Source organism: Chanos chanos, chromosome 7, assembly GCF_902362185.1.
Source record: "Chanos chanos chromosome 7, fChaCha1.1, whole genome shotgun sequence".
Lineage (NCBI taxonomy): Eukaryota > Metazoa > Chordata > Actinopteri > Gonorynchiformes > Chanidae > Chanos > Chanos chanos.
Window position 1 is genome coordinate 723,107 of NC_044501.1, and position 27,500 is coordinate 750,606.

At 43.7% G+C, this 27,500-nt stretch overlaps 3 protein-coding genes across 3 annotated transcripts in view; 1 reads left to right on the top strand and 2 right to left on the bottom strand.

Moving 5' to 3' along the window:
- The window catches only part of LOC115816792 (bifunctional apoptosis regulator), a 12,874-nt gene extending 11,556 nt beyond the window's left edge, over positions 1-1,318 (bottom strand). The window contains exon 1 of the mRNA XM_030779923.1: positions 1,192-1,318. The gene's annotated coding sequence lies outside the window, so the exon portion shown is untranslated. The remainder of the gene's footprint in view (positions 1-1,191) is intronic.
- A 606-nt stretch (positions 1,319-1,924) lies between these two features.
- Positions 1,925-12,023, top strand: parn (poly(A)-specific ribonuclease (deadenylation nuclease)). The gene is made up of 26 exons (XM_030779921.1): positions 1,925-1,970; positions 2,228-2,305; positions 2,452-2,531; positions 2,730-2,797; positions 3,039-3,120; positions 3,266-3,326; positions 4,107-4,272; positions 4,966-5,028; positions 5,176-5,214; positions 5,348-5,390; positions 5,530-5,610; positions 6,020-6,076; positions 6,325-6,402; positions 6,587-6,630; positions 6,722-6,764; positions 6,946-7,021; positions 7,298-7,408; positions 7,992-8,061; positions 8,245-8,300; positions 8,446-8,532; positions 8,734-8,808; positions 9,456-9,633; positions 9,802-9,944; positions 10,136-10,220; positions 10,345-10,469; positions 11,300-12,023. The coding sequence occupies exons 1-26, from the start codon at positions 1,952-1,954 to the stop codon at positions 11,347-11,349; spliced, it is 2,058 nt and encodes a 685-aa protein (XP_030635781.1). The 5' UTR covers positions 1,925-1,951; the 3' UTR covers positions 11,350-12,023.
- Positions 12,024-14,262: 2,239 nt separating this feature from the next.
- The window catches only part of rexo5 (RNA exonuclease 5), a 32,957-nt gene continuing 19,719 nt past the window's right edge, over positions 14,263-27,500 (bottom strand). Inside the window, exons 18-19 of the mRNA XM_030780309.1 lie at positions 20,024-20,136; positions 14,263-14,469 (exon numbers count right to left, since the gene is read on the bottom strand). Coding sequence (XP_030636169.1) covers positions 14,409-14,469; positions 20,024-20,136 — 174 coding nt within the window. The 3' untranslated portion in view covers positions 14,263-14,408. The remainder of the gene's footprint in view (positions 14,470-20,023; positions 20,137-27,500) is intronic.

Here is a 27,500-nt window from a genome sequence, read left to right on the forward strand (position 1 = left end):
CTGCCCTACACTGCATATGATTCTGAAAAGATGAGAGAGTGGTGAGCTATCCTCAATTACAGGACCAAAAGCCCCGCAGAGACAACAAACTTGTCATTTGGAAACGCGTTACTGTAAGTCATTTAGGGACGCGTTATTGTGAATTATCTGAAAGGTTTCAGAGATCCAATTCCCCTGAGGCTGATAAAGGTGTCACAACACTGTTTTGTAAAAATAACATCGCCTTTTTAAAGCCAACCTGTTTAAATGTAATAGAAAAATGTAAAGATTTCTGTTTAAATGTAATAGAATTTCTGAGGGGTAAGAGTCTCTTTTAGCCTCTCCACAAAAGGCAGACTGAACCTGGCCCCAACCCTAGCGCAGTAGGGCAGCGCTGACGCGGTTTCAGCACAGGGTAAGGCGGTTTATCCCGGGGGTCTGATAGCATTTAGCACCGGATTAGAATACAAAATATAATGTGACAACTCCAATCCCTACCTAAGGGCTACGTAACACAGCTGTTCAATGTGAACTAACGTTATCTCACGACCACATCACGCCACGGCCTCTTCACACTGCGTTACGCTGAAGCGGACAGCTCGTCCATAAGTATTCTGAACTTTGTGACAGGTTAAGTAAGACAGCAGTGTCAGCTCTTTAAAATAACAGTTAAACGAACGTTTGCGTTCACGCGCACTCTCTCTCCCTACGTGTGTGTGACGGGGAATTACAGTACGCTATGTTCTGCACTGCGGTCCGAACAAAGTCGATGTTATCGAAGCAATCCGATTAATCTTTGCGGAAGTCTAAAATCAAAAATAGCGCCGCATCGCCTCTGAACCCACTGTTACAGTAAATTTGACTGTTTAAAATCCGGAACCGTTGCACCTGAACTTATCGCACACAACTCGTTTTCAAACTAGCAACATTGTGATGTACAGTAAATCCAAGTTGAGACGTAGCTTGCACGCTATAAATTGACAACGACATAGGTCTGCTGATAGTAAATTCCAGTCTGGGATGAATTCCGACATTAACAGCACTCGGTCACCATCGGCCTGACTGATAAAATATGTATTAGGCAAAATGACAAGTTTTTCAACACAAATGTAAACATCATCTGACAGTCATTACGTAGCTAGCTAACGTTAGCCAACCACCCATCGATTGAGTTAACGGTGTTGAAAAAGTACTGCTACATGCTTTACTTACTTAAAGAACGACAGATCCGTGGACCGCGCCGTGACTCACATCGTATCCGTGGATAAGAGATGCATTCTGACAGATGTAAAACTAATGCATTTCTCCTAGCACAGTTTAATAGACACTAAACGGAGAGCGAAAGTACCACCTTCAGTTATCAGACGCGTATAGGGCATGAACTCAAGTGGGCTTGAACGACAAAGATCTCTTCTGTTCTATTGGCTACTGGTTCTGTCACGTTGCATTTACCAAAATCTAATAGGTGTGCTTTGGGGTCAGTCATACTCTCTCCCTCCCCCCCCCCGTTACCTGTATCAAATATCAAAATAAGCCAAGTAATCTATTTCAAGCTGTATTTTAACTGTTAGGACTTACTTGCTGTAGCTAAACAAACCAGGGGTGTTATAATGTGCTTGAACATTTTGAAAATTTTACACTTAATAACAATAACAATGTGAGCTGAATGATTCACTTGTTAAATAAATTCACACCCAGATTTTGAGGGGTACAGCGTTCATAATTCTGTAGCATGGCCTCCGCTAATTGAAACATCTCATCAGTACTGTTAACAACTGAGTAATTTAATTGATTCTTTCGACTAAAAAGGCAAGAGGGTGAGATTTTGAAATCTCCCAGACTACAGGCGGCAGTATTGGACTATGTTTTCAATCTTGGACTAAGGAAATTCCGGAAACGCTCTTAATAGAAAGGGTTAAAGAGCACGACAGATACCGCAGTGTGTGTTAATTGTCTCGGGGAGTCCGCAGAGATGGAGGTGACACGACAGAGTAAGTGCTCTTGTTTGCATCAAAAGCATCCAATTTCAACCCCTGACTGAGCTCACACGTTGCTTGTCGTGCTAATTCATGTGGCAGCAAATACGTTTACTTGGAACAGCGACTGTTGTAACTGCCATAAGAAAAAGCCGTTAGCCAGTCGGCTAACAAACGTGAGGGTTTCTCGCCGTTGTAGTAACTGCCTGAAGCGGGTCCGACCTGCCGAACATGAGCCAATTTCAACCCGTTTAATTTTTTTGCTTTTGTAGATTTTAAAGAAACCCTACCTACCATATACAGCGCCATAGAGGAAGCCGATTTTCTTGCCATAGACGGAGAATTTTCAGGTAAATTTTGTTACCAGTACCCACAAAGTATGTGGTTGCCAATTTCACAAAGACAAAATAATCCCAAATGCCATTTAATACCCTGGTTATTTGTAAGCATGAGCCGAGCGTATGTTGTTTACGTTCACATCTTTCCTCACATGCAGGAATAAGCGACGGGCCGTCGGTCAGTGTGTTAACTAACGGTCTGGACACGCCAGAGGAGCGTTATGTGAAACTGAAAAAGGTAGCACCTGCTTCGTAAGCACAACACTGAACTATAGTGTTTTTGTCTCCTGTGGCTGTAGAATTATGTAGTCATTTTTACAGTAACTTGTCTTAAATGCGGGCCCTGGAAACATCTGTGACTGCATGAATGTTAAACATAAGACGCCGCAGCTCGACGCTTCTCTGTAACGAAAAATCTTTCACTTCCATTCGCCAGCATTCGATGGAGTTCCTCCTCTTCCAGTTCGGTCTGTGCACATTTAGATACGATCAGACACAGTCCAAGTGAGTGACTTACAGTCAGTTTTGATGTAGTTTGTGTTAAGGCAATTTACTTTACAACAAAACGCATGTCTGTGTGCTAATATGTCTAGATTATAGACGTCCATCAGAACATGAGGGCTTTGTTTAGGACATGTGATGGCATCCCGTCTGGGGAGTGAACTCTTGTCAACTACAATTTTTACACACTTGCATAACCATCTTACTAATTTTATGTCTCTTTTCTTTTTTTTTATTTTTACAGGTATCTTACAAAGTCTTTTAATTTTTATATATTTCCCAAGCCGTTTAGCAGGACTTCTCCAGACATTAAGTTTATTTGTCAGGTAAGTGTGTACTTTTGCGTGGCTGTGAGATGACTGTATGTGACAGGTATGTGTGTGGTTTGAGTGGATTTTTCAGTGAGATGACTGTTTATTTTGCAGTAAGGGTTAAAAATGACACTTTAACTTCTCCCCCCCCCCCACCCAGAGCTCCAGCATAGACTTCCTGGCCAGCCAAGGATTTGACTTCAACAAAGTTTTCCGTGACGGTATGTAGGTTTGACTTTGACCAGTTGGATTTTCCTTTCTGGTTATATTGAAATATGTGACTGACTGTCAGTGTGAAACAGGGAGATCCCTGAGAGAGCTCATGCGTTTCCATTGGCTGTCAGTGTGAAACGGGGCGATCCCTGTGAGAGCTCATGCGTTTCCATTGGCTGTCAGTGTGAAACAGAGACAGAGCTATTTTATCAGCACTGACACTAATGTACTACTCTAAAATAATAAGATAATTAAAAAGGCCTGGTGTTAACGCTGAGGGAGTGGTTAACAGATGGGATTAGTTGGTGTTGGGCGGTGTTAACGCTGAGGGTTAACAGATGGGATTAGTTGGTGTTAGGTGGTGTTAACGCTGAGGGAGTGGTTAACAGATGGGATTAGTTGGTGTTGGGCGGTGTTAACGCTGAGGGTTAACAGATGGGATTAGTTGGTGTTGGGCGGTGTTAACGCTGAGGGTTAACAGATGGGATTAGTTGGTGTTGGCAGTGTTAACGCTGAGGGAGTGGTTAACAGATGGGATTAGTTGGTGTTGGGCGGTGTTAACGCTGAGGGAGTGGTTAAGGGATGTGGTTAGCTGGTGTTAATGCCGGTGTTAGTAATGAGGGAATTGTGAATGCCTCATCGGTGTACAGGACGTCTCTCAGTCCTGTTGTGTAAACGACAAACAGTAGCGCGGTCTCCCAGGCAGCGGTGGAATGTTTGCACACACTGTAAGGCCATTGGCTGTGAGGCCGGCCTGGGTTCTGATTGACGTGCGTGGTGGCCCGCAGGGATTCCATATCTCAACCAGGAGGAGGAGGCTCATCTGCGTGAACAGTATGAGGAGAGGCGCAGCCAATCAAATGGGGCAGGGACTCCATCATACATCTCTCCTGCATCTGCCAAAGGACCAGTGAATGTTCCGGAAGAGCACAAAGACTTCATCGGCAGAGTCATGTGAGTCACACCACTGCTGTTCTGTAAACGTGGTACAAACACAAACGAACCCTGTATGTGTTGTGAGTCCTGACCCTCAGTGGAGAGACACAGCCATCACTGCACACATGACCAAAATGACACGGCACAGACAAAAAACAAACAAACATGCGACTGAAGACTGTTTGTTTGTGTTTTATTTTTGTGATGACCTGACTTTGTATTTGATTGATGTGTCTGGTATTTGTCTGATGTGTCTTGGATGTGTTTTGGGTGTGTTTTGGATGTGTCTGATGTGTTTTGGGTGTGTTTTGGATGTGTCTGATGTGTTTTGGATGTGTCCGATGTGTTTTGGATGTGTCCGATGTGTTTTGGATGTGTCCGATGTGTTTTGGATGTGTCCGATGTGTCTGATGTGTTTTGGATGTGTCTGATGTGTTTTGGATGTGTTTTGGATGTGTCTGTGTTTTGGGTGTGTCTTGGATGTGTCTGATGTGTTTTGGATGTGTCTGATGTGTTTTGGATGTGTCTGATGTGTCTGATGTGTCTGATGTGTTTTGGGTGTGTCTGATGTGTTTTGGGTGTGTCTGATGTGTTTTGGATGTGTCTGATGTGTCTTGGGTGTGTTTTGGATGTGTCTTGGGTGTGTTTTGGGTGTGTCTGATGTGTTTTGGGTGTGTCTGATGTGTTTTGGATGTGTTTTGGGTGATGCAGAGAGAAGGTGGAGACTCTAATAAGTGGATCAGAGAAAACGGTGGATTTGGCTCCATGCACGGGGTAAGATCTCGCCCCTGAGCAACTCAAACAAAGAGAAATGATGATTTTTTTCAGCTTGACTGACACCTCTTAGACTTTATCATGAGTTCTGTCTTTTCTTTCATCCTTTCTTCATTCTACTCCATCATCGCTCCATCTCAAACCCAGGTTCCAGAGGAAGCTGATCTATCAGACATTGAACTGGAGGTGAGAATATGTTTCATTTGGTTTTTATGGAATGTATACATTTCTTTTGTGAATGGTGGCAGTGTAGTCACAGGGGCTGTTATGAGGGTGAGCTCATGAGGGTATTGATCAGGATGGGCCCATGTTTGTGCAGGTTCCCAAAAGGGCTCCATGTAGAGACAGTGGAAACAGAAAAGGTGAGTGAATGTGAATGTGGACATCGTTCAGTAATATGGATGTGAAGATTACACTGATCAGAAAATACTAACTGTTATCCAATAATATATATCTGAAGATTAAGATGTTGTTTTTGTTGTTGTTGTTGCTGTCTGTCAGAAAGAGCGATTTATTCAGATCAGTAAAGTTGACGAGGAGGAGAGACGACTCAGGGAACAACAGAAGCAAGAGCGGGAACAGGTAAGAGGTCATGACCCCTCACTTTAAGGTCAGGCTCAAGGTCGTAAGCTTTGGCTGCAGGCCAAGGCCTTGATTGAAAAGTTGAAATTTTCTGCTGCAGTGAGCAGATTGTTTCAGCGTACAGAGAGAGGATGTGTTTAGTTTAGTACAAAAATGAGACTAAGCAGTGATGTGAATTTCTCCATCCCTCTGAAATCACGTCTGTCACCGCCTTAGATAGTTCAACACATCTGTCACACTCTGTCTGTCTGAACTCACACACACTCTGTCTGAACTCTCACACACGCACATTGTCTGTCTGTCTGTCTGAACTCTCACACACACACACACACACACACACACGGGAAGCTGAGACAGTGAGGAGTAAAGGTGAAGATGTCTTTTCTAACAGAGTTTCTGTGGTTCACAGGAAGAGCTGAATGACGCTGTTGGCTTTTCCAGAGTGGTCCACGCCATCTCTAAATCTGTGAGTACACCTCCTCTCTGATGCTCTGCTCTTCAGGTGTAGAAACACAGTACTCTGTCTCTGTGTGTTTGTCATTTGGAAGTTATCTGACAGGATGAGCACAGAAGTCGTGTGTGTTTGATAGAAGCTCTGGGTGTCTTGTTTGTTTGTTTGTTTGTTTGATTGAATTAGATTTTTAAGTTGGTTTTACTCAGGGTTAAAGTAGGAGTGAACCTCAGAAAATACTCTTGTTTCTGTGGTAAACTCAGGGAAAGCTGGTGGTTGGCCATAACATGCTCCTGGACGTCATGCACACCATTCACCAGTTCTACTGCCCGCTGCCTGAGGTAACCATGACGACCACCCAGACAACAACGTTTAGCCACTGTTCTGGGTTCTAAACTGGTTTAGTTCCCCAGGGTGGCGTTTGAAACTAAATTCTTCACTTTGTCTCTTGTTTCTGTTTTTCTTTTTCTTGACTTTGTGTTTTGAAATGTTTGAAAAATTATAAGTGTGTGTGTGTGTTTTTAGGACCTGAACGACTTCAAAGAGGTCACTATGTGTGTGTTTCCCAGGTAAAGTAAGTGGGTGTTTGTGGTTTTCAGTTTTATCTGGCACGCTGGGCTGAACGGCTCTAACCTGTGTGTGTCACTGCTTGGTTTTCAGGCTCCTGGACACTAAGCTGATGGCCTCCACCCAGCCCTTTAAGGTGTGTGAGTTTTACTGTCACGCGTTCGGGGTGCAGTCTTGGGTGTTTTGGGAGCCGTGGTTCCTACTCACTGGAGCGGGGGCCATTTTCGTTGGACTTTGACCTTTTTCCCCTGGGGGGGTGGGGTGGGGTGGGGTGTATGTTTGTGTGTGTATCTGACCATTTAAAAATGTTTTTTTAGGATCTTATCTCTAATACATCATTGGCTGAGCTCGAGAGGCAGCTGAAAGAGAAACCATTTAAACCTCCTCAAGTTGGTAAGCAGTCTGAGAGCACAAACCTAATCTAATCAGAAACACCGATGAGAATGCATAGTCATATGTAGAGTGAGTCGTTTGCTATAAATATACTCACTATGTGTCAGTAAGTTGGACATGCCAGACAGCACAGGACCATAACGTTGTCCTCTAGAACATTCACTATGTGTCAGTAAGTTGGACATGCCAGACAGCACAGGACCATAACGTTGTGTTCTAGAACGCTTCGGGATCAGCTTTTTCTGAAGCCGCTCTGCTTTTCATCTTCTCTTCTAGAATGTTCTGAGGGGTTCCAGAGTTACGACACCGCGTCAGAGCAGCTGCACGAGGCCGGATATGACGCCTACATCACGGGCCTGTGCTTCGTCTCCATGGCCAACTACCTGGGTAGGAAGTGTGTGTGCATCTCAGAGTGTGTGTGTGCATCTCAGAGTGTCATTCAGCCTCAGTGATGGTTTAGACTTTGGCTCCTTTTCATAAATTCCCACAAAAGCACAGGATTTTTCTCTAAGAATTCCCATGGCACACAGTTCCATAGTCTTCTGTCCTTTGTGCTTCTAAACTGTTACTGTCCAGTTTTGACCCAGAATGAGTTATCCTGAATAGTGATTCAGATACGTGTTCTGTCTGATCCAGTTGTCTCTTTCTTCTCCTGATTTCAGTCCTACATGGCGGATTAAAGTGACAGTAGCCTCTGTAATAATCTTTCATGAAACATGAGGTTATCCAGGATGCAGTGACTAAGTGTCTGTCTGTAGTAACATTGTGCTCTTTAATGGCAAAACATAGTGGACAGTAAAGGTCCTGGACCTGACAGAACATCCACACTCTTTGCTCTTTAAAGTACTCTGATAGCATGCAGTCCTGTGTGTTTGTTTATGTTTATTATGATAGAATCCCAGAGCACTGAGTAAAGTAGAGAGGAGAGCTGTTTATTTGTTTGTTTGTTTGTTTCTACCTCCCTGCTCAGGGTCTTTCCTCACGCCTCCCAAACCTCACATCTCTGCCCGCTCCAAACTCATCGAACCTTTCTACAACAAGTGAGTCCTACTATGGCAACACTTCACCTATTCAACACGACACCTCACGACACTCTCCTATTCAACACGTGCGTGTGCGTGTGTGTATGTATGTGTGCGTGTGTGCATACATGCCATGTGCGTGTGTGCATACATGCCATGTGTGTGTGCGTGTGCTTTAACGTGTGTGTTTGTTGTTCTAAGACTGTTCCTGATGCGAGTGCTTGACATCCCATACCTGAACATCAGTGGACCAGATCGTGAGTTACTGTGAAACACCACACACACACACACACACACACACACACACACACTCACTCACTCACTAAACCTTAGTGATTTGTGATGATTTGAGTACCTGCACTACAGTTTCTGTCTCTGTCTGCCTGTGTGTTTGTGTCTCAGTCCAGCCTAAGAGAGACCACGTCCTCTATGTGACTTTTCCTAAAGAATGGAAGACCAGTGATCTCTACCAGCTCTTCAGTGCCTTCGGTTAGAGGCGCACCCCTCACACACACACACACACACACACCGCTCGCACACACGCGCCCCACGCACACCCCTCACACACGCACCACACACAAACCTCACACACGCACACTTCACACACACAGTCACTCTCTCTCTCTGTGTAAGCATGCATGGGCTGTACACCCATACACACATTCCTAACCTGGTGTACTGTTGTCTCAGGTAACATCCAGGTGTCATGGATCGATGATACATCAGCGTTTGTGTCTCTAAGTCAAACAGACCAAGTCCAGATCGGTGTGTAACTTCTCCTTTCTTCTCTCTCTCCTCCATATCCATCCCTCCTTTTCTCTCTCTCTCTCTCTCTCCTCCATCATCGCTCCTTTTCTCTCTCTCTTCTCCTCCACATCCATCCCTCCTTTTCTCTCTCTCTCTCTCTCTCTCTCTCTCTCTCCTCCATCATCCCTCCTTTTCTCTCTCTCTCTTCTCCACATAATAATCAGATGTTGTTACGGTTGACATCATGAATGAATTAATAATTAGTTTCATATAGAACCACAGTCTTATTTGGGGTCAGGGTTTTCTGTGTAATTATTAAATTATGTGGAACATGCCATATTCCCACCGTAATACTGTAATATCAGTAATAATACTGCATACATGCCATATTCACCCTGTAATACTGTAATATCAGTAATAATACTGCATACACTGCTCTTCATACACATCTTCTCTCATAAACCACAGGATCCTCAAGGTCTTCACTTTCCTTTCAGTAATGTGTGTGTGTGTGAGGAATCAGTTTGATTCATTCAGTCTGGCTGATGGTAAAGAGGTAGTTTGTTTAACTGGAGCTAGGTGTGTGTGTGTGTGTGTGTGTGTGTGTGTGTGTGTGTGTGTGTGTGTGAAGTAGTTTGTTTAACTGGTGATCTTTGCTGTATTAGCGATGAACACAAGTCGCTACGCTGAGAGCTACAGGATACAGACCTACGCTGAGTACATGCAGGCTAAACAGAGACACACCCCCACAAACAGGAAGTGGTCAGAAGATGGCTGGGCGGAGCCTCCCTACGGTTCGACAGCCTGCATGGCGACATCAGGCTTCAGCCACTCCCACAGCAGGTGAGTGACAGGCTTCTGAGAATGGTGTGCGTGTGCTTGTGTGTGTGTGTGTGTGTGTGTGTGTGTGCGCGCCTTAACTTGTGGGCTAAATTGTTCTCAGATCACCATTCTTTTCTCTCTGTGTCTCTGTGTGTGTGTGTTCTGTGTGTGTGTGTTCTGTGTGTTGAGGTCGTTGACGGTGAAGAGGAGCATAAGTCCTGCTGAGGAGGACGGTCCAGCGCGGTACTGCCAGACAGAGGGCGCTGTGACCACAGGTGGCTGGGATTCTCAGGGGAGCGCCGAGAAGGGGGTTAAAAAGATTAAAACAGACGGTGAGAGCGCCCTCCTACCTTACCCTGACCAATCACACTCCACTCTCCTACCTTACCCTGGCCAATCACACTTCACTCTCCTAGCGCATCAGCTAATAGCTGCTTGACACGCTGAAGAGAACACAGTACATACACGTACTCTCTCTCTGTGTTTTCCCTTATTAATGTTTTTCCTCTCTCACTCTCCCCAGGGGATTGTACTAGTGCTCTGGGACAGGGGTGTGGTCAGATGGGCGCTGTTGACTCAAGAACATCAGATGGTTGGCTCAAAACTCAGTAAGTGATGTGTCTAAGCCCCGCCCCTTTTCAGTCAGGTCAGTTGTCATTTGTTGACGTTGTGCCTTGGCTGCTGGGCATTTCACAGGACAGGCCCTGATTGGCTATTTGATTTTATTTGCAGGCCACTCCAGGAGGAGGCAGGACCTGAGGATACAAATGCTGACATGGGAGAGGCGTGGCCTCAGACCTCGGCCAATCAGAGCTCAGGAAAGAAAGGCCGGAAACACAAGAAAAGAAAGACCGACAGTAAGTGGTGTGTGTGTGTGTGTGTGTGTGTGTGTGTGTGTATAAAGAGAAGACAGACAGTGAGGGTGATTTGGTGGTGGAAGTGTTGTGTATGAAGATAATCTTGACCTGAGTGAGAATTCGACTGGTCAGACTGGCAGCTGTTCCACTGCAGTGGGGCTATCTGAACTGGGCTAGCCTGGATCCGTCTGGACAGGCCTGTTCACTGATCCAAAACAGATACTTGCTAATGAATCTTGTCAACCTTCCAATGCAGTCTAAAACACCATATCAAAAATACAGATATAAGTAAAGAAGAAAACAAACCAAAAAAACTGACTCATGGGAAAGTAATCCTGCTTGGGTTTTTTTTTTCTGTGGTTAAAACACAAAATCTACTTTTTTCTGTCATTCAGACAAGACAGACTTCCTCACCTTAAAAGATGCAGTTTCTGTTTTCCAGCTGAATGCAAAACCAACAGGTCTGAGCACAAGGGGGGGGGGGTCACCAAAAGGGGCGTGTCCTTACTCTCCACAGAGGACTCTTGAGTGTGTTTCATGGAGTTCATTGCAGTTTCACGTTCAGTTCAGTTTCCTCAGTCTCAGGTGTACTTCACCTGAACTGGCCTTTACACTGATGGCTTGCCCTCTGTCTGTGTGTGTGTGGTGGATGGTGTGTGAGAGAGAGAGAGACAGACAGATACACTAGGTGCCAGTGGTTTTTTTTTTTTTCATGTTGAGTTCTCTAAACTCTTAACAGCCTCTCTGACTTTCTGCCCATTCGAAACCTTCTTTATTTTTGTTTTGTTTATTCAAAACTGTCTTCTTGCTTTTGTTTGTTTATTCCACAGGCTCTGAGCCTCCATCCAGCGATCTGTTTGACGTCCCTCAGGTGTGGTAGCCCAGGTTTGACGTCCCTCAGGTGTGGTGGCCCAAGTGTAACTCCACTCCCCAAGTCAGAAAAGCCATACAAACGCACAGCCTCCCTGCCCTCCCCCCACCCTCTCTTTTCACCAGTCAGTGGAATCCAGCTGGTCGTGAATCTGTCATCTGGTTCCTCTGTCAGGATACTGGCTCTGATGAGTCACCACCAGTCACGCTCCTGTACTTGGGATGTGTGTGTGTGTGTGTGTGTGTGTGTGTATGAATGAATGAATGTATCTGGGGTCTTTATATATATCAGCCATCTGTTTGTGAGCTGAAGTGTGTGTGTGTGTGTGTGTCCACCCCCACACTGAATTTTAAAGGTGGTTATGTCTCCCATAATGTCCCTGTGAGGTGTGTGTGTGTGTGCGTGCGTGTGCTCAGTCTGCAGTGTGACTATTCCATAGATGGGAACTTAGGAACTAGTGGGCTCTCTAACATTTTTTTAAACCGGTTATTTGTCCTGTGTTTTTTCTGTTTTAAAATTTCAATATGTGAAACGTTATCCACAAGCCCCCCTGAACCATTTTAGAAAAACTGGCGTCAGTTTAGGGAAAGTGAGATTTCTTCTCCCTGTCCTACGCTGTGGATGCTGGAGTCTGTCTGTTTTGTGTGAATGTGTGTCCTTTCAGTCCCTGCAACCGTTCTGTAAAGAAGTCAAAGGATGGGTGTCACTGTCATCAAAAATATGAAAACAGTTTTTTCCCTTTTTGTATGATTATAAAATGTTAATATTCCCTTAAATGAGGGGGAAAAAAATTAAAGAATATTTCTTAGTAACTCTGTGTCTTGTCTGATTCCTTTGATCATAATTTCTGTCACGATGCACTCAGAAAATGAGAAAACCATGTGACTGTTTTTCTCCTCACTGCCACGTGACTCTCTAAAGAGTCATTAACTGGGTCTTTGTTTTTACCCCAGTCTGATCCATTCTCCAGTCTGTGTGTCTCTCTCCAGTCTGATCCATTCTCCAGTCTGTGTGTCTCTCTCCAGTCTGATCCATTCTCCAGTCTGTGTGTCTCTGTCCAGTCTGTGCCTCTCTCTCCAGTCTGTCTCTCTCTCCAGTCTGATTCATTCTCCAGTCTGTGTGTCTCTCTCTCCAGTCTGTGTGTCTCTCTCTCCAGTCTGATTCATTCTCCAGTCTGTGTGTCTCTCTCTCCAGTCTGTGTGTCTCTCTCCAGTCTGTGCGTCTCTCTCCAGTCTGATCCATTCTCCAGTCTGTGTCTCTCTCCAGTCTGATTCATTCTCCAGTCTGTGTGTCTCTCTCCAGTCTGATCCATTCTCCAGTCTGTGTGTCTCTGTCCAGTCTGTGTCTCTCTCTCCAGTCTGTGTGTCTCTCTCCAGTCTGTCTCTCTCTCCAGTCTGATCCATTCTCCAGTCTGTGTGTCTCTCTCCAGTCTGTCTCTCTCTCCAGTCTGTGTGTCTCTCTCCAGTCTGTGTCTCTCTCTCCAGTCTGTGTCTCTCTCTCCAGTCTGTGTGTCTCTCTCCAGTCTGTGTCTCTCTCTCCAGTCTGTGTGTCTCTCTCTCCAGTCTGTGTCTCTCTCCAGTCTGTGTCTCTCTCCAGTCTGTGTGTCTCTCTCTCCAGTCTGTGTGTCTCTCTCCAGTCTGTGTGTCTCTCTCCAGTCTGTGCGTCTCTCTCCAGTCTGTGTGTCTCTCTCCAGTCTGTGCGTCTCTCTCCAGTCTGATCCATTCTCCAGTCTGTGTGTCTCTCTCCAGTCTGTGTCTCTCTCCAGTCTGTGTTTCTCTCTCCAGTCTGTGTCTCTCTCCAGTCTGTGTCTCTCTCCAGTCTGTGTTTCTCTCTCCAGTCTGTGTCTCTCTCCAGTCTGTGTCTCTCTCCAGTCTGTGTTTCTCTCTCCAGTCTGTGTCTCTCTCCAGTCTGTGTCTCTCTCCAGTCTGTGTTTCTCTCTCCAGTCTGTGTCTCTCTCCAGTCTGTGTCTCTCTCCAGTCCCTTGCCAACCCCACAGACTGAAACCCTGTCTTTAAATACAGGGAGCTCTAGAGAAGTCTAACCCTAACCCTAGAGAATGGATCTGCCTGTTTTGTGGCATCCCCATACATTAGGCTTCTTCATTAGAAGAGACTTATGCCCTGTGAGAGAACTGACACTTCTGAGTTCTTCAGACAAGAGGAGTGTTCAGCACAGCTGCATTTAGGGCTTTAACCAAACTGCTCTTCAGTGAGAAGACAGTGAAGTTTTAGCGTGTAGGGAATAAGACATCTGTAAAGTTTTAGTGTGTAGGGAATAAAACATTTGTAAAGTTTTAGCATGTAGGGAATAAGACATTTGTAAAGTTTTAGCGTGTAGGGAATAAGACCTCAGTAAAGTTTTAGCGTGTAGGGAATAAGACATTTGTAAAGTTTTAGCGTGTAGGGAATAAGACCTCAGTAAAGTTTTAGCATGTAGGGAGTAAGACATTTGTAAAGTTTTAGCGTGTAGGGAATAAGACATTTGTAAAGTTTTAGAGTGTGGGGAATAAGACATTTGTAAAGTTTTAGCGTGTAGGGAATAAGACCTCAGTAAAGTTTTAGAGTGTAGGGAATAAGACATTTGTAAAGTTTTAGCGTGTAGCAAATGACAGAGGTCTTTTAGGGACTGCCTAGAAAGTTCTTTATGTGGGGGCAAAACAACCTTATTTCATAGATTTAGTCTGATGAGCCGAAGGAGGAGGAACGGAAGCGCTGTGTTTCTCCCCTGAGAGGACGTCTAAATCTCTGTCTTCTCGAGAGAAAATGGGTCTATTCTACACAACAGGGCATCAGACCAGAAATGAATAAAAACATCCTTTTTTTATTTTAATTCGTTACACGAATCAAGGCACAAACCTTTTTTCTTCCAAACTGATACAAATAATCATAAAAACCGATGGTGTGTTGACCTTGTCAGCCTGGGAGATGTTGAGAGGGTGACTTCACAGGATAGTGAGTGACAGGCCCCGCCCCCCCCCGGGCGGGCCGCAGTCATGCTGAGCTGCACTGCTGGCCTCTGTATGTAGACATTTCCCTTCTCCTTTAATCCAAAAGGCAGTGGGTCCTGTTTCAGTCAGAAGACCCCTGTTTGACTGCTATGAAACACAGACCAGGGGAGACCACCCCAGCTCTAAAGGACACACAAGACAGACAGGTGAGAGGACAGACAGGTGAGAGGACAGACAGGAGAGAGGACAGACAGGTGAGAGGACAGACAGGAGAGAGGACAGACAGGTGAGCCAGGTGGTGCTATGGAGTCTGATTATAGACATTGGTGTGTGTGTGTGTGGAGTCTGATTATAGACATTGGTGTGTGTGTGTGTGTGTGGAGTCTGATTATAGACATTGGTGTGTGTGTGTGTGTGTGGAGTCTGATTATAGACATTGGTGTGTGTGGTGACATGGAGTCTGATTATAGACATTGGTGAGTGTGTGTGTGTGTGTGTGTGGAGTCTGATTGTAGACATTGGTGTGTGTGTGGTGATATGGAGTCTGATTATAGACATTGGTGTGTGTGTGTGGTGATATGGAGTCTGATTATAGACATTGGTGTGTGTGTGTGTGTGTGTGTGGAGTCTGATTATAGACATTGGTGTGTGTGTGTGTGGTGATATGGAGTCTGACTATAGACATTGGTGTGTGTGTGTGGAGTCTGATTATAGACATTGGTGTGTGTGGTGATATGGAGTCTGATTATAGACATTGGTGTGTGTGGTGATATGGAGTCTGATTATAGACATTGGTGTGTGTGTGTGGTGATATGGAGTCTGATTATAGACATTGGTGTGTGTGTGGAGTCTGATTATAGACATTGGTGTATGTGTGGTGATATGGAGTCTGATTGTAGACATTGGTGTGTGTGGTGATATGGAGTCTGACTACAGACATTGGTGTGTGTGTGGTGATATGGAGTCTGACTATAGACATTGGAGTGTGTGTGTGTGGAGTCTGATTATAGACATTGGTGTGTGTGTGGTGATATGGAGTCTGACTATAGACATTGGTGTGTGTGTGTGGAGTCTGATTATAGACATTGGTGTGTGTGTGTGGTGATATGGAGTCTGATTATAGACATCGGCGTGTGTGTGTGTGTGGAGTCTGATTATAGACATTGGTGTGTGTGGTGTTATGGAGTCTGATTATAGACATTGGTGTGTGTGGTGACATGGAGTCTGATTATAGACATTGGTGTGTGTGTGTGGAGTCTGATTATAGACATTGGGTGACAGGCACTGACTGTACAGTGATGCTGGAAAGTTTGTGAACACTTTCATGTTTTCTGAATTTCTGATAAATGCATAAATTTGACCCAAAATGTGATAAGATCTTCATCTAAGTCATGAAGAGAACGCAGCAAAAAATATAAAACACATTTATGATACACTTTTGCACTCATTTATTGATCGAAATGATGTGTTTTGTGTTTTAAATGTGTTTTTGTTTAAAGAAAAGTATGTGAATCTTGCCAGTTTCAGTTCAGTAAAGGGGATCAGTAGAGTCAGGGGTGTCAGTCAATGGGGTGACAGTCAATGGGGTGTCAGTCAATGGGGTGTCAGTCAATGGGGTGACAGTCAGGTGTGAGTCTGGGTAGCCCTGCCCTATTTACAGAGTGGAACACTGAGTCCCCAGGACCAGAATCTGATCTTTACGTCACAGGTTTGTGAAAATACACCATGCCTAAACCATGAGTTTCTGAGTCATCAATGCTCGTCGAGTTAAAAGGGTGGAAAAACAAGTTCTAAAGAGTTTAGGTTTAACCAATCCGGATGGGAGGAGAACAAAGAGGAAGTGAGCTCACTCCAGGAAGAACATCGTTGTCTGTTCAGAGTTTTGTAAAGATCTCATGCATGAGCCAGAAGACTACAGGAGTGTTCTGTGGGAGGAGGAGTCAAAAGCAGAGCTTTTTATCTGAAATGAGAAATGTTATGTTTGGTAAAACTAAGCTCTGCATTCCTGCATAGGAAGCTCTGCCCAGCCGTTAAACACAGAGGAGTCAGTATCACCGTCTGTTCTGCTGCCATGGGAACAGGACAGTTTGGCGCTGTTAACAAAACTATGAATTCTGGATTATAAGAGTAAAGTCTACATTAGAATATCAGGGTATCTGTCCATGAACTGAAGCACACCAGAGGGTGGGTCTCACAACCTGACAATGACCCAAAACAGATGTGTGAGAGAAATGTTTTAGGAATGGGCGAGTTCAGGTCCAATAGGGGTGCTGTGGTAGGACCTGAACGTGGGAGTTCACGTAAGAAAAGTGAGAAACATTATGTTTGACAAAACCAAGCACCAGCTCCTCTGGGCTGAAGCAGCTCTCCACAGAGATGAGCCAAAGTCCCTCTAAGCTGGACCAATCAAAAGTTACCAAAGGGTTACAGAAAACATCTGGTCAAAAGTTACCAAAGGTTTTACCGAAAACGTCTCAGCAAAAGTTACCAAAGGTTTTACAGAAAATGTCTGGACAAAAGTTACCAAAGGGTTACCATAAACGTCTGGTAAAAAGTTACCAACGGTTACCGAAAACGCCTAGTGGAAGTCATCACTCCCCAAGGAGGTTACACCAGTTACTGAAAGCACAGTTTCATGTCCTTTTACTATTTACTATTGGATCATTTTCATAGATACATGAGTGAAAAGTACAGCCTTTGTCTTATTTGTTTTATTGGCTTCTAATTAATTACTTTTATGACTTGAATGAAGATCTAGTTAGATTTTTGGTCAATTTTATGCAGAAATTCAGAAAATACTAAATGGTTTGCAAGTTTTCTTGCACCATGTGTGGATAACAGTCTTAATTGAATACTTGTGTATGTGTCTGGATGACAGTCTTAATTGAATACTTGTGTATGTGTCTGGATGATAGTCTTAATTGAATACTTGTGTATGTGTCTGGATGATAGTCTTAATTGAATACTTGTGTATGTGTCTGGATGATAGTCTTAATTGAATACTTGTGTATGTGTCTGGATGATAGTCTTAATTGAATACTTGTGTATGTGTCTGGATGATAGTCTTAATTGAATACTTGTGTATGTGTCTGGATGATAGTCTTAATTGAATACTTGTGTATGTGTCTGGATGATAGTCTTAATTGAATACTTGTGTATGTGTCTGGATGATAGTCTTAATTGAATACTTGTGTATGTGTCTGGATGATAGTCTTAATTGAATACTTGTGTATGTGTCTGGATGATAGTCTTAATTGAATACTTGTGTATGTGTCTGGATGATAGTCTTAATTGAATACTTGTGTATGTGTCTGGATGATAGTCTTAATTGAATACTTGTGTTCCTCTTCACAGAGATTCTTTTTCCCTCTCCTACCTCAGACTATGGTTGCTGTGGTTGCTGTGGTTACTGTTGTTGCTGTTGTTGCCATGGTTGCTATTGGATGTTGTTGATAACTTGTACTCTTTGTTTGCCTTGTTGTCGGGTATGTGTTTCTTTCTTTTCCTGTGTTGTAAATAGACTTGTGAATAATCTTGTAAATAGAAAGTTTCATAGGCAGGTTGGGTGCCTTTTGTTTTGAACTGTTTTCTCCTGGCTTTTGGTTAGTTAGGGAGTGAGGTTAGCCTCTGTTGTTAATTTTGTTGGGGTCTTTTTTACTTTAGGGATGGTAGATTTCACTCCTAAGAGCTAGATTTGGTTTGTTTGTTGTTTTGGCTTTACCCCCTCCTGAAGTTTTGGTTGATGCTTCCTGTGTTTCATTTCAGTTTAATAAAAAAGTCCAACTGTTCTCCTTTAAACTGTTCTCCTTTAAACTGTTCTCCCATAAACTGTTCTCCCATAAACTGTTCTCCCTTAAACTGTTCTCCCTTAAACTGTTCTCCTTTAAACTGTTCTCCCTTAACTGTTCTCCTTTAAACTGTTCTCCCGTAAACTGTTCTCCCTTAAACTGTTCTCCTTTAAACTGTTCTCCCTTAAACTGTTCTCCCTTATCTGTTCTCCTTTAAACTGTTCTCCCTTAACTGTTCTCCTTTAAACTGTTCTCCCGTAAACTGTTCTCCCTTAAACTTTTCTTTGTTGTACAGTGGAGTGCTGGTGACAGGAGAAGGGAGTTACATTTATTTATTTATTTATTTTTCTATTTATTTTTGTGTTCCCTTACCACTCCTGGACAAACAAGGGAAAGTAACATAATTGAATACCTGTGTATGTGTGTGGGTAACAGTGTGGATACCTGTGTATGTGTGTGGATGACAGTGTGAATACCTGTGTATGGGTGTGGATGACAGTGTGAATACCTGTGTATGTGTGTGGATGACAGTGTGGATACCTGTGTATGGGTGTGGGTAACAGTGTGGATACCTGTGTATGTGTGTGGGTAACAGTGTGGATACCTGTGTATGTGTGTGGGTAACAGTGTGAATACCTGTGTATGGGTGTGGATGACAGTGTGGATACCTGTGTATGGGTGTGGATGACAGTGTGGATACCTGTGTATGTGTGTGGGTAACAGTGTGAATACCTGTGTATGGGTGTGGGTAACAGTGTGGATACCTGTGTATGGGTGTGGATGACAGTGTGAATACCTGTGTATGTGTGTGGGTAACAGTGTGAATACCTGTGTATGGGTGTGGATGACAGTGTGGATACCTGTGTATGGGTGTGGATGACAGTGTGAATACCTGTGTATGTGTGTGGGTAACAGTGTGGATACCTGTGTATGGGTGTGGGTAACAGTGTGGATACCTGTGTATGTGTGTGGGTAACAGTGTGGATACCTGTATATGGGTGTGGATGACAGTGTGAATACCTGTGTATGTGTGTGGATGACAGTGTGAATACCTGTGTATGTGTGTGGATGACAGTGTGAATACCTGTGTATGGGTGTGGATGACAGTGTGAATACCTGTGTATGGGTGTGGATGACAGTGTGGATACCTGTGTATGGGTGTGGGTGACAGTGTGAATACCTGTGTATGTGTGTGGGTAACAGTGTGAATACCTGTGTACGTGTGTGGATGACAGTGTGAATACCTGTGTATGGGTGTGGATGACAGTGTGAATACCTGTGTATGGGTGTGGATGACAGTGTGAATACCTGTGTATGTGTGTGGATGACAGTGCGAATACCTGTGTATGGGTGTGGGTGACAGTGTGGATACCTGTGTATGGGTGTGGATGACAGTGTGAATACCTGTGTATGGGTGTGGATGACAGTGTGGATACCTGTGTATGGGTGTGGATGACAGTGTGGATACCTGTGTATGTGTGTGGATGACAGTGTGGATACCTGTGTATGTGTGTGGGTAACAGTGTGGATACCTGTGTATGGGTGTGGGTGACAGTGTGAATACCTGTGTATGTGTGTGGGTAACAGTGTGAATACCTGTGTACGTGTGTGGATGACAGTGTGAATACCTGTGTATGGGTGTGGATGACAGTGTGAATACCTGTGTATGGGTGTGGATGACAGTGTGAATACCTGTGTATGGGTGTGGATGACAGTGTGGATACCTGTGTATGGGTGTGGATGACAGTGTGGATACCTGTGTATGTGTGTGGGTAACAGTGTGAATACCTGTGTATGGGTGTGGATGACAGTGTGGATACCTGTGTATGTGTGTGGATGACAGTGTGAATACCTGTGTATGGGTGTGGGTAACAGTGTGAATACCTGTGTATGGGTGTGGATGACAGTGTGAATACCTTTGTATGTGTGTGGATGACAGTGTGGATACCTGTTGTGTCCAGGGAGAAGGACGATGCTTAGGCTGTTCTCCTTTAAGGATTTAAATATCTTCCCAATCCTCGAATCCAATTTTCTCATCACTTTCTCCATCATCACTTCCTCCTGCGGAATAAACCAGACATTCATCTGCTGAAAAAACAGTGCCCATCACTTATTTACGAAAACCAATCAGGCTCCAGTTTCCCCACTCTCAGTAATCTGCCACATTACTAAAGACCAGTATTGCTTTAATCCACTGAGAAGTTCACCATTACATCTCTTATATTTCTACTATTCTCTGCTTTCCTTTGTGATGGAGTACTAACTGATGGGGGACATTTGATTCTCTCGGCTGTCTGTGATGGACTCATTACCTAATGTTTTTGTATCGGGGAGCACAGGGCTTGTGTGAGAGTTTCTCTACTGAGAATATAACCTAACTTAACACAGCTCCAGCAGAGATGGGCCACTCAAACCAACCCTATGAGTACAGCATAGTCCTGCCAGTGGTATAGATAAGTTACAGTTAATGGGGAACTGTGAATATTAGACTGAAAAATAATATCATTGAGCTGTAGCTATAAACGTGAGAATCTGAATCCAGTTAAGTTATAGTCATTCTGAAAAACATTATTTATAGTCCAAAGCCCTTAACACTGAACCTAGAATTTTATCAAAATAACTCTTCATTAGCCTTAACATATATTAAATAATAATATTAATGTAGAAAGTAAAATAATAACACTCTTCGATTTCAGTTCTACAACATAACTAAGTTCCTGAATCACTGCATTCAGTAAACTAGGGAATGAGTCATCACATACTCAACCACTCTCAGAGTACAGAAACAACAAGAGACAGAGAGACATAGAGAGAGACAGAGAGAGACAGAGACAGAGAGAGAGAGAGAGACACAGAGTGAGAGAGAGAGAGCGAGAGAGAGAGACAGAGAGAGAGAGAGAGAGCGAGAGAGAGAGAGAGCGAGAGAGAGAGAGAGAGAGAGAGAGACAGAGAGACAGAGAGAGAGAGAGAGAGAGAGAGAGAGAGCAAGAGAGAGAGACAGAGAGAGAGAGACAGAGACAGAGAGAGAGAGAGATAGAGAGACAGAGAGAGAGAGAGAGAGAGAGAGACAGAGTGAGAGAGAGAGAGCGAGAGAGAGAGACAGAGAGAGAGAGAGAGAGAGAGAGAGAGAGAGAGAGAGAGAGCGAGAGAGAGAGACAGAGAGAGAGAGAGAGAGGGAGAGAGAGAGAGAGAGCAAGAGAGAGAGACAGAGAGAGAGAGAGAGAGAGAGAGAGAGAGAGACAGAGAGAGAGAGAGAGAGAGACAACAAGAATGTCAATGTTCATCTCAATTCAGTTCAAACAGGCTACATAAAGAAATCTATAAATTAGCACTAAGAATAGCAAGGTTGGGGTTTTGATTTGCTTGGGGAATTGGGTTGCTGCCTCTGGGGAGAGGGCACTGAATTTGGGAAGTGTCAGGCAGAACTCGTAACTTCACACACTGGAACAGTTTATGCTTCTGAGTGATACCAAATCTGATTTATGCCCTAACACAGCAAACGGCTAAGGGTCACTGACAGGTTGACTATTAGCTGTTGATTAATCAACCAGTGACTACTGAAAAGCCCTACAGCACGTTTACAACAATATGATCGATTAGGGCTCAGCAGGCCCAGTGTTTGCTATGTTATAAAGCCTGGTTGTCTTTTATTGGACAGAGTTTGGGAATGAGTGGGGAAAGCTGGCTGGACTCATGGCCTAGTCTGTGAATTCCAGTCCTGCGGTTCACTGTCGTCTGAGACCATCTAGTCTCTGGTTTATGGACAAAACTGATTGTTATCAATATGTGAGCAGATGGTTTGAATGCTGCGGCGATAAACTGTTGAGGGTGGTGTTATGTGTGAAGGCTTGTTGAGGGCAGTGTCTGTTAGGTGTTAAGGTTTGTTGAGGGTGGTGTTATGCGTTAAGGCTTGTTGAGGGTGGTGTTAGGTGTTAAGGCTTGTTGAGGGTGGTGTTAGGTGTTAAGGCTGTTGAGGGTGGTGTTAGGTGTTAAGGCTGTTGAGGGCAGTGTTAGGTGTTAAGGCTGTTCAGGGCGGTGTTAGGTGTTAAGGCTTGTTGAGGGTGGTGTTAGGTGTTAAGGCTCACTGAGGACGGTGTTAGGTGTTAAGGCTTGTTGAGGGCGGTGTTAGGTTTTAAGGCTTGTTGAGGGTGGTGTTATGTGTTAAGGCTTGTTGAGGGCAGTGTCTGTCAGGTGTTAAGGCTTGTTGAGGGTTGTGTTAAGTTTTGAGGGAATGTGGTTTTTGCTTTGGTGGTACTGGTCCCAAACAGAGTAAGACCATGAAAGAGAGAATTTAGAATCAAAGGGATGAGAGAGAGAGAGGGGGGGATAAAGAGAGTGAGAGAGAGAGAGAGAGAGAGAGAGAGATAAAGAGACAGAGACAGAGAGAGAGAGAGATAAAGAGAGAGAGAGAGATAAAGAGACAGAGAGAGAGAGAGAGCGATAAAGAGAGAGAGAGAGAGATAAAGAGAGAGAGAGAGAGAGATAAAGAGACAGAGACAGAGAGAGAGAGAGAGAGAGAGAGAGAGATAAGATAATGAAAAATTAACCTAAAAGTGAGACAAAAAAGGAAAATGTGATGTAGTTTCCAAAACAGGAAGAAATAGGAAAACATTTCTTATCAAATTCTGGCACTTTCATGTGGATTATGACAAAAGAAGACAAGAAAAGGGAAAACTGAAGAAAACTAAAGGAAAACTGAGGGCTGACTGCTACAAACAGGTTTTTCAAGCTAAAACTTTAAACTGACCTGTAATCTAAGGTAAGCCTGACCGCAGGCCAAGGACATTTGCCCAAGAAGTCTTGTTTACAGTATTGTATAGTATTATAACAATATTAATACAAGTGTTATTACCTATTAAAAGATCTATTATCTATTATCAAATTAGCAGACTAGCATAGCAAACTGACTGTTGACAGTGGAGAGCGACAGTTAGAGCAGTAAACATTCTATCACCATGGAAACCAGCCAGACAGCAGAAAGCAGAGAAGTGGAGTTTCCCAATAACTGCAAAACCTCTAAGGAAAAGAAAAAACATAAAGAGCATGTCTTAAGAAGTAATCCAGAGGTCCTCTTTACAGACTTTACAAAGCACAGGGACAAAAGAGTTAAAAACAATCTGATATTTCACACCAACTGCCTATCTGAGTGGAAATCTGTCCTCTGCAAACAATACGATCACATATGTAAGGAAGGCATTGGACGCGGAGGCAGACTAACAGTCTGTGAGGATGAAAACCTAGACACAGACAACCCTGAGTTGACCATTACCTACTACACTAAGGGTACAATCCTAATCCAGGGACATGAAAATTGTTTAAATTCCTTTGAGCAGGCATTCCCTAAACTGAAAGCAGAGGTACAGAAAGAGAAATCGTCAGGCTACCTTGAAAATGAAGAACAGATAAAGGAGACAACTTCCACCTTGACCCCTGCTCCACCATCACCCCTCAGCTCTGACAGACAGTTAAGAGAAAGTCTGGCCCTTCTTGAACTGGAATTGGCAGAATTTAAGGAGCTCATGCAGGCCAGGCTAAACGATTCCCCCTACGACTCCATCAGACAGCTCCAAGAGGAGCTTCAGCAGCTGAGGACTAATACCCAGACCACCATCTCTGAGCTCAGATATACCATCCAGGGTATTCAGGAGGAGAACAAAAGTCTCAGAGCCCAGGTGGCAAAATTAAAAGGAGATGCCAACGACAGGGAGAAAACCCTCTCAAGGCAAATAACACAGATGCAGGAGCAAATGGAGGTAAAACAGACTTCAGCAACTGACATACAAAGGGAGAAACACACAGCAGCAAACACACAGGCATACACAGAGGTGCAGCTCCCTCTGCCCAGCACCTCAAAGAAACAGTTAAACTCACGGCCTAATTCGGATAACAAACCAGCAAAACACACCATGCAGGATCCACCACCAACAACACACACCACTGACACACAATCACTCACTGAATCCTCCCCTCACCCCCCCACACCTATAGAAACACTGTCTGCTTCGCAGAATATGGCCAAAACACCAAACTCCCAGGTGGTGCTTCTCATGGACTCAAACGGAAAGTTCCTGAACCCTGAAAGACTCTTTCCTGGACAACGTGTAACAACCAAACGCTGCAGTAACAGCAGCCAGGCCCTTCGTCTCCTTAATCAGAACACCCTTGGCAGACCCAGCTGTATCATTGTCCACACTGGCACAAATGACCTCCCTTCCCAACGTCATGGGACTGCAGAAGCAATGAAGAAGGTGGCGGAGAAAGCAAGCAGAGAGTTCCCAGAATCCCGCATCATAATTTCTACTCTCCTTCCACGTATAGACATCCCTCCCCACATCATCCATGACATCAATGCAGAGCTAACTAGAAGCTGCTCTGCCCTACCCAATGTCCATGTAGCCCATCACCCCTCCATTGGCCCCCGAGATCTGTATGATGGACTTCATCTTCACAAGGATGGTGTCAGAATCTTCGCCAGAACTCTCAAAGATGTGGCTCTAGGACGGAATCCAACCAACCCACAGCCCCATCCTCCCTATCTTATCCGCTACCCTCCCCCACCTTTCATGCAAGATAACAACTCCTTCATCAACTGGCCTCCCCCCTCAAAACAACCATATACATCACCTCATCGCATGGCAACACCCCAGCCCAGCACAAAAAAGAAGAGACTCTCTTCTACCAAAACCATCCAACAACCAGAGAGACAGCAGAGTTATGCTGCAGCTGTGGCCCAACCCACCCCTGGATCCCACCAACCCTCTGAGCTGGGAGAAATCAGACACCTGCTCCACAAGCTGTGTGCAGGTCTCCTCAAACAGTGAGGTCAACACAAACACACAGACATATAGGCTTTAAAAAAAAAAAAAAAAAAAATCTTGGTAACATAAAATGTTACGTTTTAGGAAAATTGCACCAGAACTGTTTTCACTGATTTGTCTCACAAAATTGGTTAATTTCTCATTGTAATTGTATTCATGCGATCTTTTTGCATTAGCTGTTGGAACATACAGGGTCTCTACTCCTCAACCTTTGGTTTAAAGAGCACAAACCCTGAATTCTTGACAAGTGTTAAAAACAGTGATATCTTGATACTTACGGAAACTTGGTGTCGAGAAAGAATTGTAACTCAGTGTCCACCAGACTATTATGAGATTATAGTGCCCTCAGTAAAATTAAAAAAAAAACGCCGTGGCAGAGATTCGGGTGGTATTTTGGTGTGGTGCAAAAATGAATTGGCTAAACATATTTCAGTTATTAAAATGGAAAAAAATCACATCTGGCTAAAACTGCAGGATACTATTGGCATTTCTAAATTTACAACCTACCTCTGTGCTGCTTACATTCCCCCAGTGGAATCAGTTTATTATGATGAAAACTGTTTTAAAGATCTCTATACAGAAATAAGCCATTTCCAGGCCCAGGGAAAAGTGCTATTGTGTGGAGACTTTAATGCACGGACAGGTACTGAGTCTGACTTGATAGATCCACAGGGCAATGCACATGTGTTTGGCCAGTCCCCTTTGCACCTCTCACCAACCACCATAATACGAAACAACTTAGACTGTGTGGTGAATAACAGTGGTAAAGAGTTAGTGCACCTCTGTCGAGCCTTAGGTCTGTACATGCTTAATGGTAGGATCAGAGGGGACTCTTTAGGGAGGTTTACGTATTCTTCAGCTCTGGGTAATAGTGTAGTGGATTATGCAGTCACTGACATGGACCCCTCCTACTTCAGTGCATTCACTGTCAGGCAGCAAACTCCTTTCTCAGACCACAACCAATTAAATATATTTCTGAAAATGACTGACCAACCCACTAACACACAAATGAAGCCCAGTGCACTGCACAAGCTTAATCCCACCTACAGATGGGCTCCAGACAGCCCAGAAAAGTTTACACAAGCCCTAAACTCACCTGATTTGACAAATCAAATTACTAAATTTACAGATAAACCATTCCCCAATGACAAAAAAGGTATAAACATGGCTGTTCATGAGCTGAACCTGATTTTCCACAGGGCAGCAAAAAAGGCTAGCCTAACAAAAGCCAACAACAAGACAGTCAAAAAACAAAGATATGGGAAATGGTTTGACACAGAATGTAAAAATATCAGGAAAGAGCTAAGGCACCTATCAAACCAAAAACACTACCATCCCCAAAACACAGACTTAAGATTGCAATATTACAAAACCCTCAAAAGCTACAAACAAACAATCAAAAGAAAAAAACAAAACTACACTAACAAACTTCTCCATGAAATTGAAGATTCCATTAATAAAAATCAGTTCTGGGAGATGTGGAATACTTTGAGTGCAAAAGAACCACAAGAAGTACCCATTCAAAATGGTAATATTTGGATTGAGCATTTTCAAAACCTCTACAGCGAAATACAATCAACAGAGCCAAATCAAAATCAGAATCAGATCAAAGAAAAACTACACAATTTTGAATCTATATTTAAAAACAACCAAAATCCACTTGACTACCCCATTTCAAATGAAGAATTGGCACAAAAATTAAAATCTTTAAAACCCCGTAAAGCTTGTGGTCCTGACAGTATCAGAAGTGAGATGCTTAAACACAGCATGCCTGAGATGCAGAGAGCTCTGCTCAAAGTATTCAATCTCACCCTAAGTTCTGGCTGTTTTCCTGATGTCTGGAATCAAGGGGTCATTACCCCAATTCATAAAGGTGGAGACAAATTGGACCCTAATAATTACAGAGGTATCTGTGTGAGCAGTAACCTGGGGAAGGTATTTAGTAGCATTTTAAATGACAGAATTCAAACCTTCCTTAATGAACACAATGCCCTGAATAAAAGTCAAATTGGCTTTCTCCCAAACCACCGTACCACAGATCATATCTACACCCTGCACACCCTAATCCATAAACATGTAAAAGACACAAAAAGTGGAAAAATATTTGCTTGCTTTGTTGACTTTAAAAAAGCATTTGATTCTATTTGGCACACAGGATTATATTACAAACTTTTAGAAAGTGGTGTAGGGGGTAAAGTATATGATGTGATCAAATCAATGTATTCAAATAATAAATGCAGAGGAAAAATTGGCAAAAAACAAACAGAGCTCTTCACACAGAGACGTGGAGTGAGACAGGGCTGCAGCCTGAGTCCAACACTCTTCAACATCTACATTAATGAATTAGCCGTGCAGTTGGAACAATCTGCAGCCCCTGGACTCACCCTTCAAGACACAAAGGTCAAATTCCTGCTCTATGCAGATGACCTGGTGCTCCTGTCACCCTCTGAACAGGGCCTACAGAAGCACCTGGACCTGCTAGAAAAGTACTGCCAGACCTGGGCCATGGCAGTAAATCCTATAAAAACAAAAATCATGATTTTCCAAAAGAAGCCCAGATGTCAGGAACACAAATACATGTTCACTCTGGGTAGCACTGTCCTAGAG

Excerpts from the sequence above, each read along its gene's own strand:
- parn (XM_030779921.1), top strand. Across the intron at positions 5,611-6,019 it reads AGAAGCAAGAGCGGGAACAG|GAAGAGCTGAATGACGCTGT; the intron begins GTAAGAGGTCAT and ends TGTGGTTCACAG. Across the intron at positions 9,945-10,135 it reads TAAAAAGATTAAAACAGACG|GGGATTGTACTAGTGCTCTG; the intron begins GTGAGAGCGCCC and ends CACTCTCCCCAG.